A 14055-nucleotide genomic window follows, 5' to 3' on the forward strand; every position below is an offset into this window, starting at 1 on the left:
GCTTATGGTGCTTTAGGGATTAGAACTGGTCCAAAATTTTGGACTGAAAAATTTCCTATCAAAATGTGCTCCATGAACTGTTTGTGACTGACCTTTCTGGAGATGATCAGTGGCGAATATAAACTGTGAGTTTGAGTCCTCAACCCTCACTTGCTCTTCAGTTGCCTATAATGTAACACTGATCATATCACCGCATATAATAACTAATAACTAGAAGTAAAGGGCCAATACTAGCTACATTACTATTAGACAAAGGGAGTTTGGGGATTTCCTTCAGTGCTCCCCACTCCCATTCTCCATCCACTGTATTGTAGTTTAAATAAATTACCAAAATATTTGAAACTAACGTGAGTATATTGTGTTATTTTGACAAAGAAAATATGCAGAATTCTGCAGAATTGTAAAATACTGTGTGCAGAATTTTTAATTTTTTTGGCACAGAATTTCCCCAGGAGTAGTACAAGCCTTAATTCTGGCACTTCCTAACATTTAAGTGTTTCACTTCACAACCTTATTATTTTGTTAACATAACTTTGTATACACATATGTATTTATGTGTGCACGAATGCAGACATGCATATGTAACAAAAATATACTTGAATAAATGTTTAAGGTATATACAATAATCTTCATAGAAGATGTCACTGCATACTTCATGATTTCATAGTATGGACCAAAAATGCCAGGAATACGGAAATACCTTATTATTCTGATTAATCTTGTTTGCATCATTAAAATTATAACACAGCTGTAATAAATATATGCATTTCCTGCATTGCATGATAGTCTTTAAACATCTTTCTTAATAAACTCTGTGAACATACAAGTGAAAATATCCTATTGCATTTACCTGATAAACTTTGCAGTTGATAGTACTGTCTTCCTTTCTTCCTACTACTGGTTGATTTGTTCTGTGGTGCTGCAGGAGGAGAAAGGTCACTGGATACCACTGGTTATCAGAGTTTATATTGAATAAATTATGGGTGAAAGCTTGGCCCCACTGAAGTCAGTGGTAAAACTTCAGTGCAGCCAGGATTTCACCACTATAATAACTACTTGTTGCTACTAGAATATAGAAAATGTTTAATTTAAATATATCTTCCTTTAAACTCCTAGATTATGCAAATTAAATTATTGTGCTGCTTCTTCATTGCAAAACTTATATCTAGTGATTGTACAGATGATAATTTGCTTGGCAGGCTGAATTTACTTAGTAGTCCTTATTTCACTCCATAGTAGATTGCCTCTGCCTAATATGGCAAAACACCAGCCCTGTATTTGATGGACCCTGAAACATTCTAGTTCTCTACAATACATCTCTCAGTTAGAAAGCAGACTTCTGCTACAATGCATCACTCTAAGTACAATGGCTCAAATCCTCTTCTGTGTTAAGTTCGCAGTATCTGTGGCACAAAGGTAGTGCCTTTTTTTCAAACGAAGTGGGTATTCACCCACGAAAGCTCATGCTCCAATACGTCTGTTAGTCAATAAGCTGCTATAGGACTCTTTGCTGCTTTTACATCAAAACAATTTACCATGAGACTTATAATTATGTAACAGTACAAGTATGTGAAAGATAAACCTTTTAAAGCTTTTTTATAGCTGACATTTTCATTAATAGAACTAATTTTACAAATCAGTATAAGGACATGGTGCACTACTCACCCTAAGACTTTGATGGCTTTTATGTCCTCAGTAGGAATGTGGAACAGGGACCCCGAGGGACTCGATCTACTGCTGCACATTATAATACCATGAACCGAATGGACAGACATCGTGCAATAGATGACCACTACTCCTTAGACAGAGAGAGGTAAAAATCATCTAGGAATTAGAAACATCTTTAGTCTATAGTCATCACAAGTGAATTATATCAGTGTGATGTATTAATCCTAAATTCAGGTAACTAAAGTAAACAAAAAACCCACAGAAACCTACATAGCCTCAGAGTTCCATAGATGATATTTCTGCTGTTCTTTTTAGTGGTTTAATGTTTAAAATTCACAGTGTGTACAGGGCGGCCTGAACTGCCATCTTGTATCCTCTTCGAAAGAAAGAAAACAGAAAATCTTTGAGGTGTATCTGTTACACCAGCAGCAAGACTGATTCTCTGTGCATTTGATTTTATTTTGACTGTTTTCAATTCTTTAAACAATGTTTGTGGTTTACTGTGTTAGTAATGTCTCCGAACTGGTGAATATGTTGAAAAATATGTAGCAGAATTCTTAGATGATAATTTTCACTGCTGTATGAAAATTACATAAAAGTCCATATTTTGTACTCAGTGTTTGTGAAAAACTCCCGTTGGGTATAGTGGAAGTAGCATGCATATAGCAAAAGTAAAATATGACATAGTTCTTATCTGTTCTTAACTTTATGAGCCTTTTACCCTTAAAATAAGCTGCTTTGCTGTTCTCTGAGATCAGAATTAGGCCTTGTGTGTTTACAGTGCACATCTCACCATGACAGAAAGATTTCTAATGAACAGGGCTTCATAAATCATGAGCAGAGACATATCAACCTATCTGAATATTACTGAGTTAGAAGTAAGATATAGTTTATAGTCGGATAGTGTAGCTCATTTTGTTATATTACCTGAAGTATCTTCTGCCTTTAGTTAAAAAAAAAGAAAAGATCTGTGTGCTTGCCACTATGACGTTGGGTCATAAGAAAAAAAAATTAAGCATTGATCTCCCTTAGTTTTAAAATACTTCTTCACTTGAGTACGTTTTGAGCATCAAGATGGTAATATACCCATCACAATTATGCAGGCAAGATTGCTAAATACTGTAGCATTTGTTTTTTACAGATACCAATGAGCAATAGAGATATATTTTCCCATCTTCACTTATCATAAGTTGTGAGAATGTATGTAGTTGCTGTTTGCCAAATTAATATTTTTGCAGATTATTAGTAAAGATGGATTATCTAATAAGTGACATCAAAATTACATAACTGAAGTTGTTAACAATAATCCAATTAAGAATTTAGGAAACTGACTTAAGTATATTGAACAGAAAAGACCATTGTGTTTTAAAAGGGTATTAAGGTTATGGTCCATAAATGTGAGGCACACAATCCTCAGGCAAATCTCAACTCGTAGTTATTTTATATATAATCAGAGGTGAAAGTAAGCCGATCCAGTCCGGTCCGGCATAGAGCTGATACACAGCCAAACATATCGGCAGGGGCCAGCTTCTCCAGGCAGGCAATTTAAAAAGGCCCTGGCCTCCCGGCAGCGTCTGAAGCCTCTGACCCTATAAATTGCTGCCAGAGCCCCACTGCCAGAGCCCCAGGTAGCGGCAGTGGCCAGGAGCCTGGGGCTCCCGTACACTGCTCCTGCCAGGAGCGGCTCTAGGGTTTTTGCCACCCCAAGCACGGCAGGCAGGCTGCCTTTGGCGGCTTGCCTGTGGAGGGTCCACTAGTCCCGCAGCTTCGACGGTCCTCTGAAGCCGCAGGACCAGCGGACGCTCCGCAGGCAAGCCGCCGAAGGCAGCCTGCCTGCTGCCCTCGTGGCGACCGGCAGAGCACCCCCCACAGCTTGCCGCCCCAAGCACGCGCTTGGCATGCTGGGGCCTGGAGCCGCCCCTGGCTACCGCAGCTCTGGGCCCCTTAAATCACTGCCAATGCCCCACTGCCAGAGCCCTAGGGTAGTGGCAGTGGCCAGAACCCTTGACCCTTTAAATTGCTGCCAGAGTCCCATGGTTCCCAGCCACTGCCACAGCTACTGCTACCATGAGGCTCCAGCAGTGATTTAAAGGGCCCGGAACTCCTGGGCTCTGCTACTGAAGCCGGAGCCCTGGGTCCTTTAAATGGCTGTTGGAGCCCCAGGGTAACGGCAGCGATTTAAAGGCCCCCTCCCTTCTGCCTAAGGCCCCACCCCTTCCACCCACAAGGACCCCCACACACCTAGTCAGGACCCCAGCCCTGCATAGCAGTAAATCCCTTAAGTTACTTTCACTCCATATATAATCCATGTAAAAATATTAGGAAAAAATCAGTATCAGAAAATTTTTGACAAAACAGCAAATGCATAAAAGTGATATACTGAAAAGCAAACAATTTTTTTGTTCTAGATTTCTAACTGTATTTGTAGAAATATACATAGATTGTGTATTTATCTTTACAGATTTCTTGTATTAGAATCTTTGCCCGGGTTTTGTAATTATGCAGTCACCAGGAGAAACATTACTTAGCTGGGTGTTGAGGCCAGTTTATTTAATTTTGATGTCCTAAAGCAATTAACTCAGGATTGTAACTGATGAATGTCTTTTTTTGGAATAGGGGGAAAAAAACCCAGAGTGTTCTTGGGTATTATTATATAGTCAATAGTCATGAAGCTCTGGCTCTTTGAAGCAGCACATATAGGTTTTGTAGAAACTGTTTTCATGCCTGAGTTTGGTCTCAGGCAGACGCTCTCCTTGTTACTGTACAAATGCACACACAACAGTGCAGGGAGTGCTGAACAGAACCACTAGAATCCCTCCTCATCATTTCAAGCAGATACATCTTGCTTCAGTCAACTTTGGGTGGGGAAGCATTAATTAGATAATGGACATTTTGTTAACAAGTGTGTCAGAAAAATACACAAGAGTTGTGACACTATGTTTTGGCATTGCACTGGGATGTTTGCAGCAGTAGCATAGTGTTGTGTCACTACAAAGATACTCTGTACTGTGATTATGCAATATCATGATGCAAACAAGGCAGTAGGTACTCAGGACGATGTTTCTTAGTTTATGGCACTCTGGAACTTCATTAGCAGACAGAGTGGCTCACCAGATCTGTAAGGTTGAAGATTAATGATTTTTTGGTTTTATGCTTATTTTCACGATTTTCTTGAACTTCCATATGTGGCAACACTTGAAGAATTATTTTTCTTGTTTTTTCCCCTCTCCAAACAAATACTTTATATACCGTTCTGTATTTAAAAACAAGCCAACCAACTATACATGTATCCTGTCTATCATGTGTTATTAGCAGTATAACCCAAACGTTCAACCACTGAAGTTTCTGTTGTGAAATACATTCTCTAAAGTATTATTGGCTGTGAGCGATTATATAGGGGAAGAAAAAGAATAATCCAAAACCTTTCACAATTTATATTCTTTTGAATACCTAGCAGCAGGAATGTGAATGGGAAGGTAATTAAAGAATCAAAACAATAGTATTTTTGAGATGCAGCAACCAGATCTGCATGCAGTATTCAAGATGTGGGCATACCATGGATTTATATAGTGGCATTATGATATTTTGTCTAATTATCTATCTGTTTCCTAATGATTCCTGACATTCTGTTAGCTTTTTTGAGTGCCACTGCGTATTGTGGAGATGTTTTCAGAGAACTATTCATGATAATGCCATGATCTTCCTCTAGTGGAACAGCTAATTTAGACTCAATCATTTTGTATGTATAGTTGGAATTATGTTTTCAAATGTGCATTATTTGCAGTTATCTACATTTTAATTTCATCTGTCATTTTCTTGCCCAGCCCCCATTTTTGTGAGATCCCTTCTCAGTAAGCTTTGGACTTAACTATCCGGAGTAATTTTTTATCATATGATAACTTTGCCACCTCACCATTTACCCTTTTTTCCAGATCACTTATGAATATGTTGAACGGCACTGCACGAACTCATCGTGCCCTGGATCAGGCAGGAAATGTTTGAGTGGGTTTATCAAAACCCAGAGTGGGGAAAAATCAAAACAAACAAACAAACAAACAAACAACACACACCCTGAAATATCCCAGAAAATCCACTGTTTATATCACAAGAGCTGCTAAATGACGTTCCTGACGGTGGGGATGAGCTGCCCAGCAGCACACAAGGTCATACAGACATTAGTGATATTTACTTTTAGCAAATTCCACATTTCTGTATTGAAGCCACCTCACACTGCAGATATTGCTGCTCAGAACCTGATAGCATATGCTCTCACCTTTCCATTGAGAATCCCATTGCAACTGGCAGGACCAGGGAACTCTTGTCCCCTATCTCCTCAGGGATCCTGCAAGCGATTAGGGATGGTAACAAAAAAATAAAAGAAGAACTCTAAGTAAAAATGGATGACATTGAGACTAAACTAACTTCAGAAAAGACAGACCCAGGCAGTTATAATCATCCAACAAAAAGAAGTGTTTGTTGTTGTTTTATTTTTTTAAAGAGAGAATTGAGAGGATCTGAAAAACAGATCCAGAATGAGAAATGGAAGAGTTATTTGCTTCTTAGAAGAATTTGCTTCTTAGAAGAAGCAAAACACACCAGTGTAAGAAACTTGCTAAAATATGTCTTTTCCATAGAGTCCAAGGCCAGCAGAGACCATTTTGATCATCTAGTCTCACCTCCTGTATAACGTAGGTCATAGAACTTCACCAAAATAATTTCTGGAGCAGTGATTTTCAAACTTATTTCATTGGGTCTGTAGTTGTTTCTGCCCTCCTCCTCTAAGTATATATACTGCCACCCAGCTCTGAAGGCAGAACGGAGAGTAGTGGCTCCTGGCTGGGTGCTCAGCTCTGAAGGCAGTGAAGGCCAGCTCTGAAGGCCAGCAACAGCACAGAAGTAAAGGTTGCAATGTGAAAAGTGATATTTGTCAATATCACTTTTCACAGCAGGTTTAGTGCCCCATTGCCACCCTTACTTCTGCACTTCTGCTGCCTCCCCAGAGCTGACAGCCGGAGTCCTTCTGCCTCCAGGTGAGGAATTGGAGTGTGTGGGGAATGAGAGCCCTGGCTGCCTCCCAGTGAGGGACTGAGGGGCAGGGAAGGAGAGCTCAAGCCTGGGCGGCAGGGCTTGGGCTGTCAGTCCCAGGGGTAGGATTAGGATTTTGGCAGTCAGCCACAGGATGGCGGGGCTCAGGCTGTTCTCTTTATCTCCTCTCCCCCAGTCACCCAGGTGTGCACTGGGCTGACTGGCAGACCTAATAATAATAATAATAATAATAATAATAAAAAGCACACAGTTCGTGCCTTCCTTGACACATTTCCACGCCTCCTTTGGGAGGCCTGCCCCAGAGATTGAGAACTGATGTTCTAGAACATATCTTTTAGAAAAACATCCAAATTTAAAATTGTCAGTGATGGAGAATCCCCCTCAACTTTTGGTAAATTGTTCCAGTGGTTAATTACTCTCACTGTTAATAACTTAAACCTTATTTCCAGTCTGAATTTTCTAGTTTCCACCTCAAGCCCTTGGGTCATGTTGTATCTGTCTCTGCCAGAGTGAAGAGCTGATTACAGTCTATAAATATCTACATGGGAAACCAGTAATCAAGTCACCTCTTTACCTTCTCTTTGTTAACCTAAATAGATTGAGCTCTTTGAATCTAATCGAGATTCCTCTGTTTATATATCCCAAGATTGCATTAGCTCTTTTGGCTACAGTGTCACACTGGGATCACATGTTCAGTTGATTATTCAGCATGACCCCTGAATCTTATTCAGAGTAACTGCTTTCCAGGATAGAGTCCCCCATCCTGTAAGGATGGCCTATGTTCTTTGTTCCTAGATATATAGTTTTACATTTAGCCTTATTAAAATACATATTTAAAGAATTCACCCAAAATGTACAAAACACCTCGCAAAACCACTTCCCCAGAACTGTCATCTTTCACTTCCTGAATCAGAGATAAAGAAAATATACTTAAGTATGCCTGAGTAGAATCTATCACCTTCTAAAACACTTCCCATATCTCCTTCAACCCAGATTGTAAGTGATGTAGATGAGACTTCTGAGGACAGAAAACTTCCTAAGAAAATGTAAAATAATATCCTCTTTGCTATATTCCATGAAGCTGAGACAAGAACTTCATAGGACTGTGGTTTTCTTACTGGCAGCCCTAAGGAATATAAGAATTCTTGTGTCATGGATTCATACTGAGAGTTTACCTATGGCTTTTATACAGACTCTCAGAGAGTCTCTCAGAATCTCTCTTTAGAGCAAGGCCTGAGGCCTCCAATTTTTGTAGTGGCTCCATTACATCCATAGTGGCAGAACTACCTGCCACTCTGGCCCAAAATGTCCAAGATGCCATGTCAAGTATAATTCCCAATTCTGGACCTTAGCGTACAAAATATGGGTACTAGCATGAATTCCCCTAAGCTTAATTACCAGCTTAGATCTGATAGGCTGCCACCAATCAGGACTTAGAGTAGAGTAGAGCGCCTGATAGACTTTGGTCTCCCCCAAAAACCTTCCCTGGGGGTCCCAAGACCCAAATTCCTTGAGTCTTACAACAAAGGGAAATAAACCATTCCCTTCCCCCTCCCTTCTTCCTCCCAGCTGCTTCCCGCCCTGGGAACACTAGGAGATCGCCTGATTCAACTTCTTGAATCACCACACCGAGAGGAGTGTTACCTTCCCCCTCACCCAGAGGCCGTACACATTCAAGCTGCATGAATCTAACACAAAGAGAAAATTTATCCTTCCCTTCTCCCCACTAATTCCCTTGAACCTTAACTAGGAGAAAAAAATCACACAGGTCTTAAAAGCAAAACTTTTAATAAAAAAGAAAGAAAAAAGTAAAAGGTTTATCTCTGCACTTTAGATTGTAAAAAGTTACAGGGTCTTTCAACTATAAACAATAGAAAGAAACTTTCTCCAGCAGAAACACAATTTAAGCTACTTCCAGCAAGTACACATATGCAAATGGAAAAAAAACACCAAATTAAAAGACTATGACCGCCTTTTCTTACTTACAATTCTGAATAGATAAGAGACTGTAGCAGGGAGATTGGCAGAAACCTGGTTGCACCTCTAGTCCCGTCCAGGACCCAGAGAGAACAAAGCCAAACCCAAAACCCACAAACAAAGGCTTCCCTCCACGAGATTTGAAAGTATTTTGTCTCCTGATTGGTCCTCTGGTCATGCGTCTGCAGGTCACTGTTTATTAACCTTTATAGGTGAAAGAGACATTAACCCTTAGCTATCTGTTTATGACATGCCATCTTTCTCTCTCTGCACTGGGACGCAAAGTTTTTACAAGAGTTTTCTGACATGTTAGTTCTTTGTTTCAAGTTCTAGTTGTACTATTTTCACAAATTCTGCCTCCCTCAGCTGCCAGGTGGTACAAGTTAATGTCTGGTCCCTGATCTTCCATCGTATGTCTGAGTGTAACTCCATTCATATGTTGACAGTTCTTGGTATTTTATTCATACCTACCCAGACATGCCTACATGACCAACATCCATCTCTTATTCCCCTGCCCCAAAGAAGAAATTAACCCCGTCAGTCCTAGTAGGACAGAATACAAAAGTGAGCAGGGAACCAAGTCATATATATTTTTCATAAAATGCAGTAATTTTGACATTCTTCACTGTTAGTGATGCAGAAGGAACAATTTCCTAGTTGACACCACAGACAAGACTCTCTTACTACTTTCAAGTCTAATGGCAGTGTAAATGTTCCCTAAAAATTTAGTACTCAGAACTGAAGAACAAAATACCAACAAAGCAGCAAAGAAGACAAACTTTTTTCTGCCTGGATGTAGTCTGAAGCCTTAGCACTCAACCACTGAAATGTGATTTATTATTTATTTTATTACAAACTGAACATGAGTCAACAATGTGATGCTGTTGCAAAAAAAGCAAATGCCATTTTGGGTTGCATTAACAGAGGAATAGCATGCAAGTCACGGGAGGTAATAGTACCGCTCTCCTTGAGGCTGGTTAGGCCTTAAGTGGAGTACTGTGTCCAATTTTGGTCACCGCTGTATAAAAGAGATGTAAATAAACTGGAAAGCATCCAGAGGTGATCAACAAAAATGATCAAAGGGATGGAATGGAAGCCATATGAGCATAGGCTGAAGGAACTGAGTATGTTTAGTTTGGAAAAGAGGAAGTTAAGGGGGGACATGAGGTTGATCTTCAGATACTTGAAAGGCTGCCATAAGAAAGAAAAATAGTTCTCTCTTGCCACAGAAGGCAAGACGAGGCAACGGGTTCAAACTACAGCATAGCAGATTTAAATTAAATCTCAGGAAAAACTTCCTAACTGTAAGAACAGTAGGACAATGAAATAGACTGCATAGGGAGGTTGTGGAAGCTCTTTCACTGGAGGTTTTCAAAAGGAGGATGGATAGCCATCTGACACAACAAATCCCGTATCTTGGCAGAGGAATAGACTAGATAATGCCTGTTATCCCTTCTAACCTTATGGTTCTGTGATTCTATGATTAATCCTTTAAAACATTAATTATTCTAAAAGTCATGTTTATATATCTTAATTAAAGGCCAATATTCCTTCTTTGATTTACTGAATTTTAATAGTATCAGAGGGGTAGCCATGCATCTGACGAAGTGGGTATTCACCCACGAAAGCTCATGCTCCAAAACGTCTGTTAGTCTATAAGGTGCCACAGGACTCTTTGCTGAATTTTAATAGACACATTGGCATGTAGTCTTGATGACAGAGTTAAACTATAATTAAAATTGATAACCACCTAGTCTGATCATTTGATATATGTCAGAAATTTAGTGAGTGTATTTATAGCCCCAAAACTTAATTGTTTAAATTATTTTGCTAACAGTGGAATTTATGTATGTGTATTGTTTCATTTTGGTCAAAAGTCTACGGAGTTTTTTAAAGCACTTTTATAATTGCTATAATTATACAATTTGAATTAGAATTAAACAAGCAATCTTGTTAAGAAATATAAAACCTTGCTTTATTATTATATTCTAAATCACGATTTTGATGTTTAAATACATATATCAAAATGGGCAACTATGTTAATTGCATTTCATGGAGTGTCCATGCCTTAAACACTTTAGTCAAAAAGAAAAGACCTTTTGCACTCCAATTTTGCACCAGTCTTACCTCCTGCAAACTAATATCAGTAAAATGAAAAAGATGTGGTTTGGAAAGGTATATAAATTGCTGTCACACCACCAGCTTTGATGGTATTACTTTATCTAGCCATAAAAACTTCTCCTTACAATTAGCTTTTGTTAAAAAGCACTCTGAAGGTAGATTCTGAGCAACTGAAGGTCAGTCTAGCCAGGGAGGAAAGACAAACCTACTTAGATCAGATATTCTGAGCCAGATGGCTTTTTTGTTTGTATTTTAATATGCTGGTCAGGGCCAGCTCCAGGCACCAGCTTATCAAGAGGGTGCTTGGGACGGCAATTCTGGAGCGGGACGACACTTTAAGGTATTCAGGGGCAATTCGGCAGAGGGTCCCTCACTCCCGCATGGGTGACGAATGCTGACCTCTCCTTGGCAGGTTCATCTAGCGGTACTTGCCAGTACCCCTTGGTTAAGTCTATTGTAGAGATGAACTGGGCACGTCCCAACTTTTCCAATAGCTCATCGGTGCGTGGCATTGGATAGTTGTCCGGACGAGTTACAGCATTTAGCTTACGGTAGTCCACGCAAAAGCGTATTTCCCCATCTGGTTTGGGTACCAGAACCACTGGAGATACCCATGCACTGGTAGATGAGCGGATTATACCCATCTGTAGCATGTTCTGGATCTCCCGTTCTATAGCAGCTTGGGCATGAGGAGACACCCGGTAGGGTGGGGTTCTGATTGGGTGAGCATTACCTGTATCAATGGAGTGGTATGCCCGTTCAGTCCGTCCTGGGGTGGCTGAGAACAATGGGGCGAAGCTAGTGCACAGCTCCTTGATGTGTCGCCGCTGCAGACTTTCCAGGGTGGTTGAGAGGTTCACCTCTTCCACGCCACCGTCTTTTTTCCCGTCGTAGTAGACACCGTCAGGCCACTCAGCATCATCTCCCTGGACTGTAAACTGACAAACCTGTAAGTCTCTGGAATAGAAAGGCTTGAGAGAATTAACATGGTACACTTTAGGCTTTAGTGAGGAATTGGGAAATGCTATGAGGTAGTTTACAGCTCCCAGGCGCTCTTGGACCGTGAATGGCCCTTCCCATGATGCTTCCATCTTATGGGCCTGTTGCGCCTTCAAGACCATAACCTGTTCTCCTACGTTGAAGGAACGTTCTCTGGCATGTCTGTCATACCAGGCCTTTTGCTCTTCTTGAGCATCCTTTAGATTCTCTCTAGCAAGGGCTAAAGAGTGTCGGAGGGTGCTTTGTAGGTTGCTTACAAAGTCCAGAATGTTAGTTCCTGGAGAAGGCGTAAAGCCCTCCCATTGCTGCCTCACCAACTGTAATGGCCCCTTAACCTCGTGACCATACACAAGTTCAAATGGTGAAAACCCTAAACTGGGATGTGGTACAGCCCTGTAGGCAAACAGCAACTGCTGCAACACTAGGTCCCAATTATTGGAGAATTCGTTGATGAATTTTCGTATCATGGCCCCCAAAGTTCCATTGAACCTTTCCACCAGGCCATTGGTTTGATGGTGGTACGGGGTGGCAACCAAGTGATTCACCCCATGCGTTTCCCACAGTTTTTCCATGGTCCCTGCCAGGAAATTAGACCCTGAATCTGTAAGGATGTCGGAGGGCCAACCTACCCTGGCAAAGATGTCTGTTAGGGCCAGGCACACAGTGTTAGCCCTGGTGTTGCCTAGAGCTACTGCTTCTGGCCATCGGGTAGCAAAGTCCACTAAAGTCAGTACGTACTGCTTTCCTCTGGGCGTCTTTTTTGGGAAAGGGCCCAGAATATCCACAGCTACTCGCTGAAATGGGACCTCAATTATGGGGAGTGGCTGGAGAGGGGCCTTGACCTGGTCTTGAGGCTTACCCACTCTTTGGCATACCTCACAAGACCGGACATACTTGGCAACATCCTTGCCCATCCCCTCCCAGTGGAAGGACTTCCCCAACCGGTCCTTGGTTTTGTTCACCCCAGCATGGCCACTGGGATGATCATGGGCTAAGCTTAAGAGCTTTTCCCGGTACTTAGTTGGAACCACCAACTGTTTTTGTGGCTGCCATTCTTCCCGGTGTCCACCAGAAAGAATTTCCTTGTATAAAAGTCCTTGGTCTATAACAAACCGGGATCGATTAGAAGAGCTGAGAGGCGGTGGGGTGCTCCGTGCCGCCGCCCAAGCTTTCTGAAGGCTGTCATCTGCTTCCTGCTCAGTCTGGAACTGTTCCCTTGAGGCTGGGGTCACCAGTTCTTCCTCAGACTGTGGACTTGGGTTGGTCCCTTTGGAAGCGATGTAGGTGATGGGGTTGTTTCCGTTGCTGGTGAACCGCTTTCCGCTGGTGCACCTGAGGGTATTTCAGGCTCTGGCTGAGCCTTTTGGGTATGGCTGTCTGTTGCTTCGGCCAGTTCTGGCTCGCTGGCGTCCTCTGGCTTTGAGTTTGAAGATGTGGTTGCACTTGCTGGTGCTGGTGGCTGTTCCAGTTCCGGGCCTGGGACTGGAGGTGTTGTGGCTGTTTCAGTGGTTGGCATGGAATCCGGGTCCACTACCTCTGTCTGGGTCTCTGGTAACACAGACGGGGCCTCTGTGGACGGCTCAGGAACAGGAATGGGTCTGGAAGCTTGCCTGGTTTGGCTACGTGTAACCATTCCCACTCTCTTGGCCCGCCTCACCTGGTTGGCCAAGTCTTCCCCCAGCACCATGGGGATAGGATAATTGTCATAGACTGCAAAAGTCCACATTCCTGACCAGCCTTTGTACTGGACAGGCAGTTGAGCTGTAGGCAAGTCTACAGCTTGTGACATGAAGGGGTAAATTGTAACTTTGGCCTTTGGGTTGATGAATTTGGGGTCTACGAAGGATTGGTGGATAGCTGACACTTGTGCCCCCGTGTCTCTCCACGCAGTAACCTTCTTTCCACCCACTCTCAAATTTTCCCTTCGCTCCAAGGGTATTTGAGAGGCATCCGGGCCTGGGGATCTTCGGGGTGATGGTGGTGTAATGAATTGCACTCGCATGGTGTTCTTGGGACAGTTGGCCTTGATATGTCCCAGTTCATTACACTTAAAGCATCTTCCATCTGATGGGTCACTGGGCCGAGGTGGGTTACTGAAGACTGATGAGGTGGAAGAGTAGGGTGTTTGTGGCTTTACTTGGGTGGTATGCGGGGTCTTTGGCTGTCCTCGGTTGTAGGGTTTATGGTCTGTGTGCCCCCTGTGGTAATCGTTCCCCTTGACAGTAGCTTTCTTGCTTTCTGCCA

General features: G+C 42.0%; 1 protein-coding gene across 39 annotated transcripts in view; it reads left to right on the top strand.

Moving 5' to 3' along the window:
- Positions 1-14055, top strand: part of RIMS2 (regulating synaptic membrane exocytosis 2) — an 884385-nt gene that overhangs the window by 593585 nt on the left and 276745 nt on the right. For 27 of the 39 annotated variants that reach the window (XM_030553644.1, XM_030553646.1, XM_030553647.1 and 24 more), the window contains one exon: positions 1697-1813. The exons of 7 other annotated variants lie outside the window; for them this stretch is intronic. In XM_030553644.1, coding sequence (XP_030409504.1) covers positions 1697-1813 — 117 coding nt within the window. The remainder of the gene's footprint in view (positions 1-1696; positions 1814-14055) is intronic. 5 more of the 39 variants (XM_030553645.1, XM_030553649.1, XM_030553679.1 and 2 more) reach the window with 1 other exon arrangement.

This window comes from Gopherus evgoodei, chromosome 2 (genome assembly GCF_007399415.2).
Source record: "Gopherus evgoodei ecotype Sinaloan lineage chromosome 2, rGopEvg1_v1.p, whole genome shotgun sequence".
Taxonomy (NCBI): Eukaryota; Metazoa; Chordata; order Testudines; family Testudinidae; genus Gopherus; species Gopherus evgoodei.